We start from the raw sequence: 18,913 nt of genomic DNA, 5'->3' as shown, positions 1-18,913 counted from the left end.
GTGTGTCTCCAGGTTGCGGCTGTTACTTCATGCGGGGGGGTGAGGGGTGCTGTCTGCACACTGTTCCTACGTGCCCTTTGGACTCCACTGCACTGCCATTACTCAGGCTAACGGTCTCTAATTAACCCGCCCCCCAGAACATGGCCACCTCCCAGCCCCACTGAGGGAGACCAGGGCTGACCCCAGGGCTGGGCGGGAGGGGGGAGGCTCAGGGTGCGTGGGGGGCAGGGCTGATCAAGAGGCGGAGCAGTGTGTCTCCTCAGCAGTCACACCCCCGCAGCCCGGCTGTTTTAAAGGGGGGTTTATTCCAGTCGCTGCCCTCCAGGAAATGCCCTGGATCCAGCACCGAGGGCTCGTGGGTAGGGACGTACGGCAACGGGCTCCCGCTGCCTGCTGGGGCTCCCGGCCCCCTGCCGGTCACGGCGGCGTCAACTCGATCACGTGGGTGGGTGGAATCAGCAGCTCCTCGTTCACCTGCGCAGGACAAGCCGAGGCCACGGTGAGGGTGACGGTGTTCTCGGGGGGCACACCACACCCACTGGCTTGGAAGAGTCCCCGGGGCCCTCACTCTGGGCGGGGACGAGGTGCCACTACTCTCTGCCTGCTGGCGTTATACTCCGGTTCCCAGCCGCCGGGGGGAGAAGAGCTGCTCTAGTCCCCTGCCGGGTCCAGGCGGACTCTAGTACTGGGGCTCCCCGTTCCCATGGGAGGTGACTGCCGCTCAGCAGGGCTCAGGGACAGTGAGCGCCCCCTGCTCATCCCCACCTGTCCTCTCCGTGTACAGCGAGTGCTGCGTCTGGGAAGGCGCCGGATTCCCAGCCCTGAATACTCACGTCGTAGAACAATAAGGCACGTACTGCATGTGCCCCCCGTCCCCCAACCTGGCACCTTCGCTAACCCTGCACGCCGGGGACCTAGGACCCTTTGCCCATCTCAATCCAAACACTGCGGGGTTGGTTTCTCTCTCCTGCTCTGCTCATCTGTCCCAACGGCATCCTCTCTCTGCACACACACGATCACTTCACCCCCTGGAGAGGTGTCTGCTGGGCCCACCCCACTACGCAACCCTCTGCTGGCCTTCAGAGCCCCTCCTGGCCCTCTGCCCATCCCCCTGGCATCTCTCCACCACTCCACTTGCCCACCTTGGCTGGCAGAGGATGCACGGGTAGGCCCTGGCTGCAGCCCCAAGGACCAGCCTGTTCCACCTCCCACCGCTCAGAAACCACCTCTTCTGCTTGCCTGCAGCCCGCGAGGTGTCAGCCGGGCCGGCTATACGCTGCATCACCTCCCCTCACCCTTGCTCACTGCCACAGGGCCATGGGGGCAGCTGCCATGCAGGGCCTCTGGCACCCTTAGCAATGAGCCCTCCCGTAGCGCTCCAACGGCCAGTGAGGGGAGCTCCCAGAGCCCGGGCCCTTGTCCCAGCGAGGTACCAGCTCTCCCACTCACCTTGGAGGTGACGTACTGATGCAGCAGCATGTGCAGCTCCGTGTTCTGCTGCTGGAGCCCGTCAAGATCGGTGAGCAGCTTCGCCCGCTGGCTCAGCACGGAGCTTCACAAAGAAGGGACATGGGTGAAACCTCCCGACGGCAAAGCCTCTTCCTCAGGGGCCTGGGGGCTTTTAATGTCCCCTTTGCATTTCACACGTACAGCTGTGGCCCCGCTTTTCTCAAGAGCAGGGGGTGAGCGGTGCCCCCGCCTGGCTAAACTGATTGTGTCGCCCAAAAATTGCCCCTGGCGTTTCAGATGGATCCTGTGTTCTTCCCAGCTCGCCCTCCATGGCTGAGTGTACCCCGGAGAACGCCACTGACATAGCCCGGTCCCCGCTGACTGCAGGGGGCCCAGGGACTGGGAAGCTCAGCTGGGGGGAGGGTTCTGTCTGCTCGAGTGACTGATGCTGTGAATGTCACTGGTGGAAAACCTCCATCAGAGGAGACGGCGCTGCAGAGTCACGCTCCGGTCATTTACAGAGCACTCCAAGATGGGAAAGAGCCAAACATGAATCATCCACATGCAAGAAACTGATCTTCTACTATCCCACCACCAGGGGTCACCCTACCTCCAGCCACCGCCCAGCCAGGGGTCTTGGGCCAGGCACCAGCGCTTCCCCACTGGGAGCTGGACTCCACCGGAGTTAATGAATGGCCAGTTAACCCTTTGTACAGACAGTGTCTGCAGGTTTCCCCAAGCTGAGCCCACGTGAAGACAAGCCCCCCAGGTGTGCACTGGCAGCTTGGGGGGCAAGCAGCCCAGAGGGCTGGTGTCTGCAGCACGTCTCTAAGGACAAGCCCCGTCAGCACTGCCAGGCCTGGTGCCCTCACACCCGAGGGTGGGGTGGTTGGGGGCCCCCGGCTGGGGCACTTACTAGTATTTCTCCAACGCTGCCTCCAGCGCATCCCAAACCTTCAGCTTTGGCTCTGGGATGACGTGAGCCAGGGCCTCCCAATACTCAGAGTCCTTGGAGTTGTCCCGTTCCTCCATCACCTTCTTCACCTGCGGCCGCTTGTCCCTACGGGGGCAGAGAGAGGAGCCCTGGGCTCAGGGCACCGCTCTGCCCATCCTTTCAGTCACCCCGCCAGGTCTGAAAGGAGGGGCCATTGCTTGGGGCAGCGCCGGCATTAGCCTCACAGCTCCCTGCGGGCAGTGACTGGCTCCTCTCCTCCACAACTGTTCATTCACGTCTGCCTGCCCCACCACGTTCACCCCACCCGATCCAACCTGCTCCCCACCGCACAGCTCTCCCGTGCCGAGTGAACCCCACTCGTTGTGGGGAACCCACCCTGCCCCACCTCTTGTCAACGTCGCCTACAGAAACCAGTTGTGCCTGGGGGAGACGGCGGGGACCTTTCCACTGCTGAGCAGACCAGCCCAACCTCTATACCCCAGCACACCCGCCCACTGCATTGGCAGCCAATCCCCAGCCTAGATGCCCCTCTTCCACTCTCCCCAGCCTCACTCCCGCGGTTCCCGGGCCTTGCCCCTCCTCCAGCTCACACGCTCGGATCAAGGGGCTACTCCTGCAGCCCGTTCTCTCCTACTCTTCATATTCCCAACCAGCTCCCCGCCCCATTCCCAGCTAACGAGATCCGTGCACAGCCCAACCTCACCTCGGCTTCTGGAAGTCCCGGACAAATGCTTTGAGGGCCTTGAGGACGTCATCGGGATGGAAGAGCAAAGAGGACGGTGATGCCGCCGAGCTCTGATGGGCCGTGCCTTCCTCCTTCAGGGCGGCCGATCCCTCGTCGTTGTCTGCTGAATCCACAGCGAGTTTTTCAGGGCCCTGCTCCTCTGCCCACTCCTTACTCTGCCCGACAGCCACACGCACCGGGAGTGAATTCCAGCCACACAAGGCTCCAACTACAGCTAACCTGTTAATGCTCCCCCCAGCCCACAGCACCTCTACCCTAAACTGCAAACCCGGGAGGCTTCCAGCCATCCGGAGCCCTGCTTTAGTGACATCTGTATTTACTGGGCACAAAACACAGGGGCCTGGGAGCCAAATTCAGCACTGGTGGAAACAGCTTAGACTTTGCCCATTTCAATGGTGTCATGGCTGCAGCCGCTGGACCACGCCGGTTCTCTTGATAAGAGCGACACCAACTCCCTCCCCCAGTGCGGGACTTTACAAGCCCCATCTCCTCCCGGGGGTCTCATCCCACGATGCCCACGTTCATTGTACCTGGCTGGAGACGACCTGCTGGGCTTTGAACGTCAAGAAGAAATCCACCAGCATATACACGTCGTCTTCATTGTCAATTTCGAGGGCCTGGAGAAAGGCAGAGAAACGGCAGGTCAGGTGGCAGCTGGGACTCCGAGATGTTGCTCTGGTCCCTTCCCAGGGGCCTAAGCTAAATTCACAGCCCTTCCCTTCCCAATGCAAAGGGGGCTGGCGCGGGACCAGCAGGAGTGCTCAGCAGGGGCAAGTCAAAGACCAGGTTCAGGTCAAGCTCTTGGTCTCTCTCAGTGAGATGTCAGACACTGGGAGCCCTGCAGCAGCACATGCTTCCCCAGGGAAAGAGAGTACGTCACACAGCTCCAAACCCATCCCTCTTCCCAAATTAGGGAAGAGGAGCCCAGCTCTCTTCGGGCAAAAGGGTGGTGGCCACAAAGGACCTCAAGAGGGTAGGCCCCGGCGGGAAGGGGATGTGAGAAGTGGAGTCTTAGGGGGAGTGGCAGGGATATCTGCATGGGGGAAGGGAGGGCAGGGTGGGAACCGGAAGGCCCAGGATTGTATTGGGGATGGGAGATCAGTGGGAGCGAGGCGGGAGTGCCAGGGGAGTGGGAGCTGATGGCACTAGGGGTGGCAAAGGGAGGAACTGGCTTCAGGTACATCCCCTCTCTCTTATTCCTTCTGCCTTTCAATCCCCCTTGGGAAGGGAGCCTCCCGCCCGCCCCTTTCCCAGCTAAACTCCCGGACCAGAGCACACGAGATCGCCCCGCTGAGTCCTACGTACTCCACCCTTCCCTCCCTTGCAGGTGACAAGCTTCTAACGGCAGCATCTCAGCAGGGCCGCCCCTGTGGAGCTGCATCATCCACCAGCAGCTCTCAGCCCGCAGGCGCCGTACTCCTTCCCCAGCACACCCTGCTGGTTCTGGGGTGTGTTCCTGCAGCACCCCTACACATGTGCTTTGTGCGAGACGCCCAACCAACCGCAAAGATTGCATCCAGCCTCATCAGGGAGCGCTCGTGCCTCTCCAGGGGCTGCAGGAGTCCCAGCAGTTTGGTCTCTATCAGGAAGCCCTTGGAAGGAAATCACAGGAAGACGTCGAGTTCACAGGAGCGAGTGTTTCAATTCACACTAGGATCCCAAAGCCGCTAACTCACCCAGAGCCAGCCACAGCCCGGTTACTCTGTGCTAACCTCCATGCTCAAATAACGGGGACTCAAGTGATCCAGAGGGATGGGAACATTTCTCCTCCAGGTCTATAATGTAGCACAGCTCACAGCTCTGAACCTCCTGCCCTGGGCGTACTAAGAGAGGTTTTTAAATAACATTTGCAATGGGGATTTGAATCCCACTGCACATGCCCTAACCTGCCGCAGACTGGGGTGTGGAAAAGCCCAATCTCATGGGGGGTTAGCATTCACACAACAGCAGGATAAGGGTGGGGCAGTGGGCCTGGTTACCTCGGAAATCACATCCCCCTGTGCACTTGGAGATCACTTTCTAGTGCGTCTGATGGGCATCAGCTGGGACAGGATGTATGGGAATGCCAAACTGAATTATACTGTTCAGCCAGTAGGTGGCACCAGGTATAACCCTCTTCACCTGAGCTGGTGACAGCCACAGCGGGCAGTGTATTAAAAACCCGTGTATCCCTCTGGGGTGGACCCTCTACGCAGGCCACATCTGGTACGTGACAGCTGTGACACCCCGTCCAGCAGCTGTTTGATGTGGAAGGTGTCACTGACTCAGAGGCCCGAGCCGTCTCCAGCAGGGCTCGCGCTCACTGAGTCTCTGTTGGACAACTGGCAGAGCTGAGGGCGCTGGGCTGCGAGTTCCTGCAGGGCTGTGTTTACCCTGGCAGGGGGATCTCCCGGGGCTCGTGCCATGGCGCGACAGCTGTCTGACCCTGCCGATCCATAGGACACTCCCCGGAAGGACGGTTTTAGATCCCTACAAGCTGTTGCGAACGCAGCTTAGCTAATTGCCATTTTGATGTATCCTCTATTGCACCAGCCCCGTTCTACCCCCTCCCCCAAGGTGTGGCAGGCAGGTGGCACCAAACACGTCAGCATCTCCCCTCACACACACACATTCTGCAGCAAGAGATGCTGCCCGGGCAGTGGAAGCTCACGGCCGCACTGTGCCGGGTGCTGCTGTAGAAAGCATGGGGACCTGACCGTTGAACCCATTGGAAGCCAGAGTGGGGGATCAGGAAAAGACAACAATCCTCAGATCCAAGAAGCTGTTCTGAGAAGGACCGGCCCGGCGAAGGGCCGACACAGAGCCTTCTGCGGTCGGAGCTGGCAAGGACGGACTCACCGACTCGTCGCACAGGAGCTCCAGGATGTGTTTGACAGACTTCACCGAGATGTGCCGGGGAGGTTTAACTTCCTCTCCAGCCTCCGCCTCTGCCTCTTTTCTTCCTCCCTCCACACCCTCCTCCTCCTCCTCTTCCTGCTGGCTGCTTTCTGAAGCACAAGGGAAGAGGGAAGCTCAGAAGACCCGTCACCTGCTGCGCTCCTCACCTGGCACAGGTAACCACCCCCAGGGAATCAGCACAGGAGTCTATTCAGAGGGCTGTTGGACGGAGAGCCATGAAAGGGGAGATGCTGGGAGGCCTGTCTGGAAGCAGTGCCAGCCATCTCGTGTGGTTAACTCTTCAGCAGCTGATGCAAACCTCAGCAAGCAGCTCACAGCTGCAGGGGCGGCTGTCATTGCACTGGCCTCTAGGAGCTGGAGACAATGAGGAGCAGGGGGGTGCGGGGTGGTTGGGAGCGGAGGAGTTTCCATTTTAAAACGGGATTTGCAGAAAAGGTGCAGGGCTGGCTGTGATGCCACCCCAGCCTCGGCCAGCGGGCAGAGGTGCATGTCATTAGAAAGAGATCTGGTCTGGCTGTCCCAGGGGATTTACAATGACGACAGGTCCCTTCGCTTTCCTTCCACACCCCGGAGAGGCAAAGCAGAGCAGGGCACTGAGATTTGGGGTCAGGGGGTTTATCCCCGCCTCGTAAGGACTCACTGAGCCCTCCTGGAAAGTCGCTGAACCCCTCTGGGCCTCAGCCTCCTCCTCCGGGATGGGGTGCAGGGAGGTGTCAGCAATCAGCACATGGGAAGGGCTTTCAGATCCTGGGGGAATTACAGACGCCACGTGTCCCACCTGTTAATGCCATCACTTCCTGGGCCAGCTTGCTGGCAGATCTGATTGCCTTGCGGTGCACGATGGGGCCCACGTTGTCCAGGAACCAGGAGTCAGGCTCCACCCAGGGGAGCCCCAGCTGCTGGGTGTGAATGACGCGATCGGCCTCGAGAGCTTTCCACGCCAGCCCTTTGGCTTCCTCCTCATTCATCAGCCAGAGCTCCAGGAACTTCTGGGCATCGATGACGGCAAAGTGTCTGCAGGGAGGGAAAGGCCCTGCCGGTGACTGGCTTGTCCCATGCAGCGTTCCATGCCCTGGACACTGGGGTCCCCCTGTGGGTCAGACGCCCCTGACATGCTCAGTCCCTTCGGAGATTAACCTCTCCCCACAGCTGCCCGTCGAGTGCCACAACAGGGCTGCAGCTATCTTTAACTTGAAGACAGTGGAGCAGATCACAGAGACTACAGGCCACCCAGCAATGCTCTACTTTGAGCCAAGCAGCCAGGGGAGGGTGGCTGCTCTCTGCTCTCTGCTGAGGCCCTGGGGGTCCTGCAAGCTGCTCTCAAATGCTCACGCGAATTCTCCCCACGCAAAGAGAGGACGCGTCTCTGGGGCACACCGTACCTCATCGTTCTCTGCAGATCCTTGTACTGCTCCACAATGCGCTTGTAGTCGGCCGTCAGGGTCTGGTTCTCCTCCTGGAATTGCTTTATCTGTTTGGCCAGTTTCATTCTCAAGGCATTGAGCACATCATGCAACCTGAAGAGGAGGGCAGGCTGTTAACAACAACAAATTACTCCCCAGGGCATTCGGTGCCAAAACATTACAAATTCTGCGCCAAAAAGATTAAAATTCTGCACCCAATATTTTCAAATTCTGCAAATTCTATTTGTCAAATAAATGTGGGGGCTCCAGCCTGGCACTGGGGAGCACAGGCCACTGGCTGCACAGAGGTGGGAGATCACCCTGCAGCTCCACCCCGCATCCCGGGGCACAGACTCAGCGGTGAGGCTGCACCCAACCCTGACACAGCACAAGGACTGGGCCTGCCCCAGAAACAGCCCAGAGCCCTGCCCCTCTGTGCCAGGTGCACCAGGTGTGCGCAGGCAGGCTCAGCAAGGCAAGATCCAAGTCTGGAGGGGCTTAGTGTGGGGGGACCCAGGTGTGGGTTGAGAGGGTTCTGTGTGGGGCAATCCAAGTGTGAGCAGCTCAGTGGAGGATCCGGGGGGGGGGGAGATCTGGATGCATTGGGGCTTGTTGGGGGGTTCTGGGTGCAATGGTAATGGGACTCTGCAGGGTGGTCCAGGTAAAGGTGGGTGGGGTTCAGCGGGGGGGGGTCTGGATGTGGGGTCTCTGTGGGGGGGTCCAGATACTGGGGGAGTGGGACTCAGTGGAGTGGGGATCCAGGAGCAGCTGGTTGGGGCTTGGTGGGGTGGGGACCCGGGTGCAGATGACTTGGGGTGGTCCAGGTGCAGGGGTGTGGGGCTCATCGGAGGGGTTCTGAGTGCAGGAGGGAGGTGAGGCTTGGCAGGAGGGTCTGGGGATGAGGGAGTCTGGATGCACGAGAGTTGGGCAGATGGGGGAGCAGCTCCCTGTACAGGGGTCCCTCCCCCCGCAGCTGAGGAGTGATGGGTGCAGGAAGTGGGATGGGAGGGGAGTTTGCAGAGCTACCTGCAGCCGGGGGAGAAATCTGGGGGTGGGTCTGACCCAGCCCTGGATGCCGTGCAGGGGAAGAGGAAACCCCGTCCTCCCCAGCCCAGCCGGGACTAGCAGCTAAGCCCAGCGCAGGGTAGGAGCCACCAGCCGGGTGTTCCCCATTCCTGCCCCCGCCCCACAGTGATTTACCTCTCTGCCGGCTGCCCTGGGCACCTGAAACATACTGCTGGGGAGGGGCGCATGACCGCTCTTGTGGCTTCCTTTTGCTTCCCCATCAGAAAGTCATTTTTCTGTGGGGAAGCAAAGATATCCGTGGGGGACGTACATTCTGTACCCGTGCAGAATTCCCCCAGGAGTAAATAAATCCATACACACAGCCAGAGCCGGACATACAAGGGCAAGCATGTCCTAGCGCCTGAACATGGGCCACTCCTCACCCCTGTCCCAGCCCAGTGGCTGCAGCACCCCCAGAGGGGGAAGGACTCTGCTCACAGAGCCCCTGTGCAAAGCCCGATTATATTCAATCTTTGTGGGGGGAGGGAGAGGGCTGTGGGCTGCAGTGAGAACATGGACCGTGACCCAGAGAGTGCTGAATATGGCTGCAGGTGTTGCCCCAGCCCCACACGAACTGGGCTGATCCTTTACCGGTTGAGTTTCCTTTTCTGCTGGGATTTTATGATGGTGTTTTCGTCATCCCGTTTCTTTAGCACCTGGAAGTTGTATTCCAGCTTCTCCTGGTTCAGCTGGTAAATGGCTTTCATTTGCTGCAGCTGCTGCTCCAGGATCTGAGATTCCAAACAAAATAAAAAGCCATCCTCTGTTGTTGACAGGGGAAGGTTTGCAACTCCAGAGCCCCTCCCTGCCATCGCATGGCTGGCCCTGGGGCTCTAGAAAGAGGGTGCCTAGAACGGACTCCCCAGGTTCTACCGGACAGTGCAGAAGTCTTACAATGAAGCTCCTTCTCTAAAGGACGAGCCCTGTATGAAGCCCTCCTTGATACCAAGGTGCTACAGACATTCCCTGTACTGCCATGCTATCGAACCCCTCATTTAGCCTGTCACCCACCAACTCAGTGCCATGCACAGAGAGTGCATCAGCTTCCTCGCCCCCCTGCCAACCCCTCAGGCAGCAGCATGGGCAGCCGTGCACCAGGTCCTGTTCCATCCGCTGGCAAGGGGAGTCACCGGCTCAGAACTCCCTGCCAGCAGCCCCCAGCCAAGCGACGTCAGCGCGAGTGTTAAGGGGCCCTCAGCTCTCATGGCAGCCCACGGGCGAGAGGCAGCATCTACTGTCCGAGCTAAAGCCGCACAATCCAGGTGCAGGTGTGAGAATCTCTCTGCCTCCCTCCTGTTGGACAGGTTGTCATTCAAGCACTTGAAGACGCATCGGTAGGAAGAGGGTTATTTTACTTCTCAGTCACAAGGTCTGCAATATGAATGGTGGTTACTTAGGAAGACAGAAATTGCCGTGCCGGGCAGACCAGGGATCCGGCTAGTTCAGTCTCTCGGCTTCACAGGAAGCCACAATCACGGATAATTCTGGAATAGTCTATCCAGAGGGAAGTGCCTTCTGAGCCTAGTCCGATAAAAGTAACATGCATGAAAGTTTCTATCCTTGTAACAGGGGGGCAGTGTTTGCCTGAAACACCTCCCCCCCGCCCCCCAAGAGCAGGTGCTGATCGCAAGTAAGCACAGCTAACTCACGAATACATGAGGCTCACTACTCCCTCTGGATAGAAGAGAGCTGGAAGTGACTGTCTGAGGGGATCTAGGGGGCAGGTTGAGCAATCACGAGGGAGGAAGCCTAGGGGTACCCCAGCTGGGGGGGGGGTTGCTACTGTTAACTTTTTGTACACGGAAGCCAAGCCCAGAAAGGCTGAGAGTTTGATTCTGCTGCCCTTCTCTCCTGTCTCAGTACAAGCGGTGCAGTTTGCGGAAATGTAGCCATTTAGCTTAGCCCTGCTAAAAAGAAAGAGTCCCTTCCCCATGACAGCCACCGAGCGGTTGCTGTGTTCTCCTTGTGGGCCCCATGCACTCAGTGGGGTCCTGTGTCTCTGCTCCCCGCACCTGTACGTCGTTCTCCAGCTGGATTTTGATGGTAGTGTACTCCTCGGCATCCTGCACCCGCAGCTGGTTCAGCTGCTTCTCGTACTCCTCCACTTTCTGCATGCGGGTGATCAGGTTCGCCAGCTGAGGGCAGGAGACCAGAGGAGAGTCAAACGACTGCAGAGAATCGCCACGGTTCTGATCGGCTGCTCAGCCTTCCCAATCCCAGCTGCCCCGGCAAGTCCAAAGCAAGGAGGGATATGGATCATTCCCAGGCAGCAGCCCAGTGGGGACAAGGGACCCTGGGCTATCACCGAACCAGGCAGGAGCGTCACTCCCTGTGCCCAACACCGGACAGTCTTTACTTCAGACACTAACACTACGTCTTTCTCTTACACACAGTGCATACGGGGTGTAGTGTGAGTGTGACTGGAACAGGCGGTACAGAGCCAGCCATCTGCTCTAGTCCCTGAACACCTGCCCACCCGGTATGTGTTGCTAGCCAGGCTAATCGGGTGCCCATTCCGTCCCTTTCCTTTCAGGCCCCTGAAGTGACGCCGGCTGTTCCTGCTCCAGCACATCACAGCCACCAAGGAGCCGCAGTGCAGCAAGGAGTCCGGGTACAAAACCGGGGCCAGAGCTCAGCTGGTGTGAATTTGCATTGCTCCGCTGAAGTCCGGGGGAGCTCGGCAGATCTACGCCAGCTGAGAATGTGGCCCAACAGTCAATCAAACAAAAAATGAGTAAAAAAAAAAAAAAAAAAAGACCAACCACCTACGGGATCCCCTGTCTATTCATTCAATTCCAGTCTGCCCGTCACTGAGGTATCTCGGGGCCCTCTGCACGGACTCCACGCTCCAAGGTGGCTGGCCTCCGTCATAAGAGCAAAGCAACCAGCCCTGGCTGAAGGGGCAGTAGTGACGGGGGCAGGGCAGAAGGAAGTGGGAATCCTGTGTGTCCTAGCACAACGGAGTCCAGTACTCCCCCCACACTGAGGTATATTTCATCCTACCTCAGCGTGGGGGGCTGGACTAGAAGCCCTCTTGATCTCCCTTCCAGACCTACCTTTCTGAGGTTATAGAATCACAAAGTCATAGCAACGTAGGCCTGGAAAGGACCTCGAGAGGTCGTCTAGTCCAGCCCCCTGCGCTGAGGCAGGACCAAGTGAACCTAGAGCACCCAGCGGCGTATTATTGCCTAGGCCGACAAGGCCTAGGCCTAGGGCGGCAAATTTATAATAGCAGCATTTTTGTAATCGGGACATCAGTGACGCCGCGATTCTACCAATCATAGCGTGTATTGAACCCACCAATGACGGCGCGACGCCATTTAGTAAACATACTCGCGAGACTCCTAAATGTTAATAATATGACTGGAAGGAAGAAATGAAGCGGTTCTCAGTTTTGGATCCATGCGTGGTCCTGCGCTATAAGCGAAATCGCGCTATACAGACGTGTGTTCAAGCGAGGGTCCGCTGTACTTGTAATTTTATTTATAATAAAACTTGTAAATGTTCAATTATTTTAATGATATTTAGATTCATTTTAGTTCAAACAAATTTGTAAAAAAACTAAAACAAGTTCATATGGGACTGGGGGCGGCAATTATTTCAGGGCCTGGGGGTGGCAAAATCATTAATCCGCCACTGAGACAACCCCTGACAGGGGTTTGTCCAGCCTGTTCCTACAAACCTCAGATAATGGGGACTGCACAACCTCCCTGGGAAGCGTGTTCCAGAGCTTCACTCCCCTGAGAGTTGGAGAGTTTTTCCCAATAACTAACATGAATCTCCTGCAGATAAAGCCCATCACTTCTGTCCTTCCTTCAGCAGACATGGAGAACAATCGATCCCCATCCGCTTTAGAACAGCCCTTCACAGATTTGAGGACTGTTATCAGGTCCCCCCCTCAGTCTTCTTTTCTTGAGACTAAACAGGCCCGGTTTTATTAACCTTTCCCTATAGGTCAGGGTTTCTAACCCTTTTATCAGTTCTGTCTCTCTCCCCTGGACTCTCTCCAGTTTGCCCACAGCTTTCCAACCGTGTGGCGCCCAGTGGACACAGTGCTCCAGCTGATGTCTCCCTAGCCTCCCGTGTCTTCTTCAAGGTACAGAGCGCTAAGGACTGGGAGCGCAGGGCAGCCTGATCCTGCATTGCTGGGCTGCCGAGTTACGCCTGCCCTGTAGCAGGCATCAGCCCTACAAGAGGAGGGCAGAGTGAAGCATTCATTACCCTGCCAAGGGCTGGGCTTTAGCCCACCTGCTCTCTGCCCACACCTGGCCCCTTCTGACCCCAGGCTCTTCAATGTCAAGAGCGGGCCCAGGGACTGAGACATGGTGCTGCTCAGTGCCTAGGAGCCTTCCTTCGCTGATCACAATTCCCCTTAGGGCCCTTACCTCCTGCGCGTTGTGGGCCTGCATGGCTTGCTCCCATTTCTTCTTGTTGCTGCTCAGCAGCTCTCGCCGTTCCAGCTCGAAAGCTTTCTGAGGAGGAGACAGTGCTGTGAGCGGGTCGCCGGGCACACCGCAAGGCCCGCTCCCGGCTTGCTGCCAGCGCTGGACAAGCCTTGTGTACCGGGCCAAGCTCCGGGAGCAGTGGCAAGAGGCTTCCGTGACAGAAGCCAGCTCCAGATCGCCGCCAGGTGCCACCCAGGCACAAGCTCAGCATCCTCTCCCTGTGCCCGAGGTCACAGCAGGGTTCAGTGGCAGGGCTGGAAAGAGAACCAGTCCTCGGGATTCCAAGTGCGCTGCTCTAACCGTGAGACAACACGCTCTCCCTATGGCCCCCACAGCACCCCAGACCCAGCAGCTGCCAGGTACAAAAGCTGGTGTTACTGGGTCTGGGGTTAAGTGGGCTGTTGGCTCTCTCGGTTTGTAGGAAGATGTCTGTGAACAGTGTAGCGTGGGTGCGAGGATGAAATCCAGTTCACACAACAAGCCACTATATTAAACTGAAAGATACGGTCTAGCTCAACCAAAACGTATGGGCCATTGGGTGAAATTCTCTGGCCTGCATTCTACAGGAGGTCGGACTAGATAATCAGAATGGTCCCTTCTGGCCTTACACATCTGGGAATGAACAGTCATCACATAGAAGCAACTTTCAGTCTCTACTGGCCTGGGCTCCACTGGATCCCCAGTAACTTAGAGAGGGAAAGACCCCAGAATCACATAACCAGAACCGCAGCGCTCCGTTCATCTCCCGTTTTACTTCTACCTGGCAAAGTGAGAGCTCTGGTCCACAGAAACATCTGAAGCCAGAACCCAGCGTTGCTGAAATGCCAGTGTAATGAGCAAGAGACCCCTTTGCCGGAGATAATTCCATTAAGGAGAACTCCCTGGTGGATTTATCGTGAGAATAATTCACTGCTTGCTCCCATCCTGCTATGGGGCCAGTTGCTACCTCAATCTGCGTGAGTTCCCGACGGTAAGTTTTCATTAGGTTTCTGATCTGCTCCTCCATTCTCTCCACCAGCAGGTTAATGTCGTCTGACTGCTTCTTGAGATCCTTCACATACCAGTCATCTTTGCTTTTCAGCTCCTGCAGGAGAAGAGCAGACACTGAACTGAGAAACGCTGCTCTGCAGAGCTTCAGCACAAGCCAGAGAACCTAACAATCAATATCCTGCATCTGCCCCTTCAGCCATTATGGAAAGTGACGAGGGAAGAGAACTGAGGAACAGAACAGTGGTTAGGAGAGAGAAGAGATGATGGGAAGATCTACTACACTTGCTAGCAAGGAGGAGGAAGCCCCAATTCCTGGGCTATTTAACCCTTGTCTGGACTAAGGGGGGCAGGACTAGAAAGCCCCAAGAGTAAATTACAGGAACAATCAAGCATTGGCAGGGAGATTACTCCTGGGGGAATTCTGTAAAAAAAAAATCACAATTCTGCAACAAAAAAATTTAAAATTCTGCACACATTTTAAAATTCTGCATATTTTATTTGTCAAAAATCACACGAGTTTCAATTATTTTGGGTCAGTTATTTCAAAATACCTGTCAGCAATTATTTCTGTAACAATACAGACAACAACAAAGATTCAGGAAATGTTTTTTGAGAAATGGATTCCTTACTAGGCATATCAATACAGAGCTCTGAGTAGTAATTCATTTGAACTACAATACAGAACCGTATTTCCCACACCCCTCAGCAGCAGGACAAAAGCTTGGAGAAATCAGGGGTAACGGAGGAGCTGAGGGAGAGGGAAGTAACTTGCTGGGAAGAACCCTGGGTGTGAACTTGGAGGGTTGTTGGGTATGGGTGGGAAAAGTATGGAACAGGTTTCTTGGGTCCTGGTCTGTTACTGCCAGGACATGAGTGTATGCTGAGTCTGTGTATATGGATTTGTTATTGTAGGGGAGCACAGTCCCCTGGCCTAAGAGAAGCGACAGGCAGTTCTGGGTCACTTACTCTTGGACAGTGTCCCTCTAACATTAACATGCTCCAGCAAGACCCTCCGTGCCCCACAGCCGTCTCCACACACACACCCCCGCACTCCTGGCTCCGGGAATCTACCTGCTGCAGTTCGCTGATGAGCTTGTTCTTCTCTTCGATGAGCAGAGCACACTGCTGCTGCTGCAGGTTGAGCACGTCCCACAGGTCCTGCGGGATGGTTTTCTCTTTGGCCGAGCCCCATTTCGAGGTGATCTCTTCAAACTTGTCCTGATTAGTCTTGGATTCGTTCTCCAGTTTCTCGAGCCTGCAGCGAACAGCCACACAAGGCAGATAACACAACTGGGGCTGGTGGAGGGTTCGGCCGCTGCCCTTGGCCCCGTCCACATTGAGATTTCCAGCCGTGTTAGTGTCTTCCTGGACACCAGCTTTAGGGACTAAATCAGTTTCACACCAAAGGGTAGACGAGATCTTAGTGGGGCAACAAGCTTTTCTGTAGCCCTAACGATAGGCTCCATCTCCCGATCTGAAAAGGCTCCATGCACTGAGAGAGACAACTCAGCAGCCAGTATGTAGAGGACACGACAAACATGGCTGCAGGACTGGTCTCTGGCCCAGAGCCCTGGGAATGCAGTGGATTCAAAGGGAGCACATTACACAAGCAGAAATTGGTCAGAACAAACCGGCTGTGGAAATGCTCGTCTGGCTAGCTGGGTCTGTCGGGAGGCCAGCGTCGCAGCCCCCCTGCACCATTCCCACTGCTGCCAGTGGGCTTGGCCAAGGAAGCCCAGCTCCAGCAGCAGGCACCGACCCAGTAAGGTTCGCATTAGCAGAAGGGGCTGGATCTGCAGCACAAGGGACCCAAGGCCTCCATTCATCCATGGAGCAGGTCCAGTGCCCGTAGCAGCAGCACACGCTTCCCTCACACACACGCCCTGCCAGTGGGCCATCGCCAGGGACTGAGGGGTTTTGTCTTTCCTAGGGAAACTTCCAGCAAGGCTGCCAGCCGAGAGATGGACACAGGTCACCTAAGAACTAGCCCAGAACAAAACCATTGCACACCGTCCCCTCCCAAAGGGACCCACAAGTGAAAGGCTCACGATTTCCTATCAGTCCCCTGGCTCTCCGGTCCCAGCAGGTTCCTGGGGAGTGCCATGAAAATGACTGGGGGCTCTTAGGAGGCACAGGTCCATTCAGCAACGCTGGACTTGTTTGCCCATGATAACGGGTAAATCCCACAGCAGGGAGATGGGGCTGAACAACCAGGCTTCTCTCCTGCAGTCCCAAAGAGGAGAGGCCAGTGCTGGCTCCTCTAAACCGGGGTGGTGGCTAAACGAGAACCTGCAGGCCACACAGTTCTCACAAGTAATCACCATCACCTTCCGTGCCCGAGTGCGGGCTGGGGAAGCCATACACACCAGCATGCAATGCTCCATCCAGATCCAATCAGGCAGGCCGCATTGCATGCTGGGACCTGCAGCTTCTCCCTGCCACCTCTGCATATGACAGATGAGGGTGGCTGCCATTTGCCCCTTGATGTAAATTAAACCCAGTTCTCGCCTGCCAGTGAGTTGCCAAAGCGGCCCCAGTTGATTGGCATGTGGGTGGCCCTGCTCCGAGCTGACGCTTTCAGGGGATGCGCAGGGCCTAGCAGGGGAGCAAAGATCTTCCTGCCAGTGACACAGCAGAGCTGCGGGATCTCTTACCTCTGTCGCTTGAGTTCGTCCTCCTCAGCCCTCCTCTGGGTCTCCCTTGCGTCTGCAGCCACCTGGATATTGGTCACTAGCTGCGTGCCGTCATTGAGCAGCTTAGCTAGCCTCTGTGAACACAGCAAAACGACAGAGCAACCCACGTAGGCAAAGGGGCCCAATCCCCTTGCAGTGGAGGACTACTTGGCTAGCATTTTTCAAGCCAAGGTGTCTAAAGTCTGGCTCCTACATCCATATTTAGTACCTAAATACAAGTAGTCTGTGCACCTGCTGCTTCCACTGAAGAAGAAAAAAAGTTTCATTTCCCCTGGTGACTGTGGGTCTTCGAGAGGACTCCCAGCATGGACCCACATGCCCCACCCTCCTCCCTCACTAGGTCAGAGCCTCACAACAGATTCTCGATCTACAGGAAGGAACCGAATGCGCCCGAGGCATGTGTGTCACCTGCAGGGCAGCTCTACGCAGGCAATCATCTCGAAGAATCATTGTTACCACCATGAGGCCCAGTTCTTCCCAGTGGGTTCTAGCTTCGCTACACCCTTAGTGCGATGAGCGAGTACCACACACCATGGTTGGTACTTGGAAGCTCAGTATAGCGGGTGCTTGCCTGGCTTTAGCTGCAGAGTTGGAAGTAGGAGGCTGTTTTCAGGAACTCCTAAAGGTGAATAGGTAGAAGAAGCTGGTGCTTCAGAAGCAACATTTTTCAGGAGCTTATGGTTGTAGATCTGCCTGGCACATGGACATGTTTTTCAAACATTAGTTCTCGCTATGTCAAAACACACAGGTCCATTGGTTTACTCTGGGCTGTGACATCACTGGCTGCCTGACTAGGAGTCCGGAGCCAGACGTGGGATTCAGGGGCCCTAAGCAACTTGCCCGTGTTGATCTCTATTGCCATAGCTGAGTTCTGACCTGTCTGCTTTCTTCTATCTGCTGGTGGCTCCGGCTCAGCTCTTCTGCCTCAGCCTTCTTCGCATCTGGATCTTCTCCGAGGGCCTCCCTGTGTGGGGACACGGGGAAGAGAAACACTTTAGTAACACGTCATCTTCCATAGCTTAAAGAGCTCCATGGAGCCATAGCACCTGGTTCTGTGATCCTGTAAGATCCCACAAGGGCGAATCAGCGCAGCGCTCGATGGAAGAGGGACCCAGATGCTCTCAGACGCTGACGGGAGATCACGGGGTCCCCCCATCGTGGCGTGAGAGCTTAGCACTGACTACAGGGTTACTGCCATGGTGGAGCACGTCAGTGTCCGGTGCGGAGGCTCCTGCCTAGTCAGTTCCAGCGGATTGCTGTGTGTTTGGTTCCACGTCTCGTTGGCAAGGCGGTTGGCAGGGATGGCAGAGGCGCACCGGCCCGTTGGGCCCAATGCAGAGAAGGCGGCTGGTCTTCTATTGGCCCGTCCCCTAATTCTAAGGCTGCTGCTCCCACAGCCCGTGTCCCACGGACCGAGCAGTGACTTGGCTACAGGAGACACCAGCCCAGGGAGGGGGAAGCATCAGTCCCTGGGACAGGCCGGTCGGGCATCCAAGACCCACAGTTGGGCCCCCAGGCTGCCCCCGTCCAACGCACTGACTTTCACATTGTCGGGGGGCGGTCGGGGGGGCCCGGATCGGCCCAGTTCAGGGTCCGGGGGGCGGTCGAGAGGGGCCGGTTTGGCCCGGTTCAGGGTTGGGGGGGGGGTCGGTCGGGGGGGCCCGGGTCGGGAGGGGGACGATCGGGGAGGGGGTCCCGGCCCCCCGCTCTCACCGGCGCTTGGCCTCCAGCCGGGCCGCGATGCGGAGGCGCCGAGCCGCGATCCGCTCCTCCTGCTCCTCCGAGTTCAGCGACGGGCGCCGCAGCTGCCCCGGCCCCTCGGGCTCCCCCTCGCCCAGCGCCGCCCGGCTCATGCCGCCCCCAGCCCGGCCAGGCCCGGCCCCAGCGTCGCTAAGCAACGCGGCGCGCGGCGTCGGGGGCGGAGCGCGAGCTCCGGCGGGGCTTGCGCTCGGGCCCCGCCCCCCGCAAACCCTTCGGCTTCGGCTCCGGCCCCGCCCCCTGCGAATCTGCTCTGCCTCGGCCCCGCACCCTGCGTTTGGGCTCCGCCCCCCGCAAACCCGCGCTTAACCCCGCCCCCCGCAAACCCTCGCGCCCCGGCCCCGCCTCCTGCAAACCCCCGCGCTCCGGCCCCGCCCCTTCAAACCCTCGCGTTCCGGCCCCGCCCTGCCGCAAACCCTCGCCCTCCGGCCCCGCCCCCTTCTAACTCTCGCGTTACGGCCCCGCCCCCTGCAAACCTGTGTTTGGGCCCCGCCCCCTGCAAACCCGCCCCC

The 18,913-nt window shown here is 57.6% G+C and overlaps 1 protein-coding gene across 2 annotated transcripts; it reads right to left on the bottom strand.

The window, feature by feature from the left end:
* Positions 1-286: 286 nt before the first annotated feature.
* Positions 287-18,667, bottom strand: LOC135982131 (dynein regulatory complex protein 1-like). Of its 2 annotated transcripts, none has more exons than XR_010599320.1 (17): positions 18,357-18,615; positions 17,520-17,607; positions 16,605-16,717; positions 15,022-15,205; positions 13,907-14,044; positions 12,901-12,987; positions 10,528-10,650; positions 9,107-9,246; positions 7,430-7,564; positions 6,826-7,061; positions 5,988-6,136; positions 4,652-4,741; positions 3,680-3,766; positions 3,108-3,304; positions 2,366-2,581; positions 1,450-1,552; positions 287-474 (listed from the first exon to the last, which is right to left on the bottom strand). XR_010599320.1 is itself a non-coding variant. In XM_065587407.1 (17 exons), exons 1-17 carry the CDS (start codon positions 18,494-18,496, stop codon positions 418-420), a joined length of 2,211 nt encoding a protein of 736 aa, XP_065443479.1. In that variant the 5' UTR covers positions 18,497-18,667; the 3' UTR covers positions 287-417. The 2 variants fall into 2 exon arrangements, 1 of the variants encoding a protein (XP_065443479.1); XM_065587407.1 differs by having other exon boundaries at positions 2,366-2,509; positions 18,357-18,667.
* Positions 18,668-18,913: the final 246 nt, after the last annotated feature.

The sequence above is a fragment of the Chrysemys picta genome, chromosome 3, assembly GCF_011386835.1.
Source record: "Chrysemys picta bellii isolate R12L10 chromosome 3, ASM1138683v2, whole genome shotgun sequence".
In the NCBI taxonomy this organism is placed as follows: Eukaryota; Metazoa; Chordata; order Testudines; family Emydidae; genus Chrysemys; species Chrysemys picta.
This window is presented reverse-complemented; position numbering and strand designations above follow the sequence as displayed.

What these genes read in the sequence shown, in the direction of transcription:
- LOC135982131 (XM_065587407.1), bottom strand. Translation starts at nt 18,496, where the DNA reads ATGAGCCGGGCGGCGCTGGGCGAGGGGGAGCCCGAGGGGCCGGGGCAG. An exon ending in GACGAACTCAAGCGACAGAG is followed by an intron (nt 15,206 to 16,604) that starts GTAAGAGATCCC and finishes TGTTCGCTGCAG; the next exon opens with GCTCGAGAAACTGGAGAACG. An exon ending in AGCTCCTGTGCGACGAGTCG is followed by an intron (nt 4,742 to 5,987) that starts GTGAGTCCGTCC and finishes TTTCCTTCCAAG; the next exon opens with GGCTTCCTGATAGAGACCAA.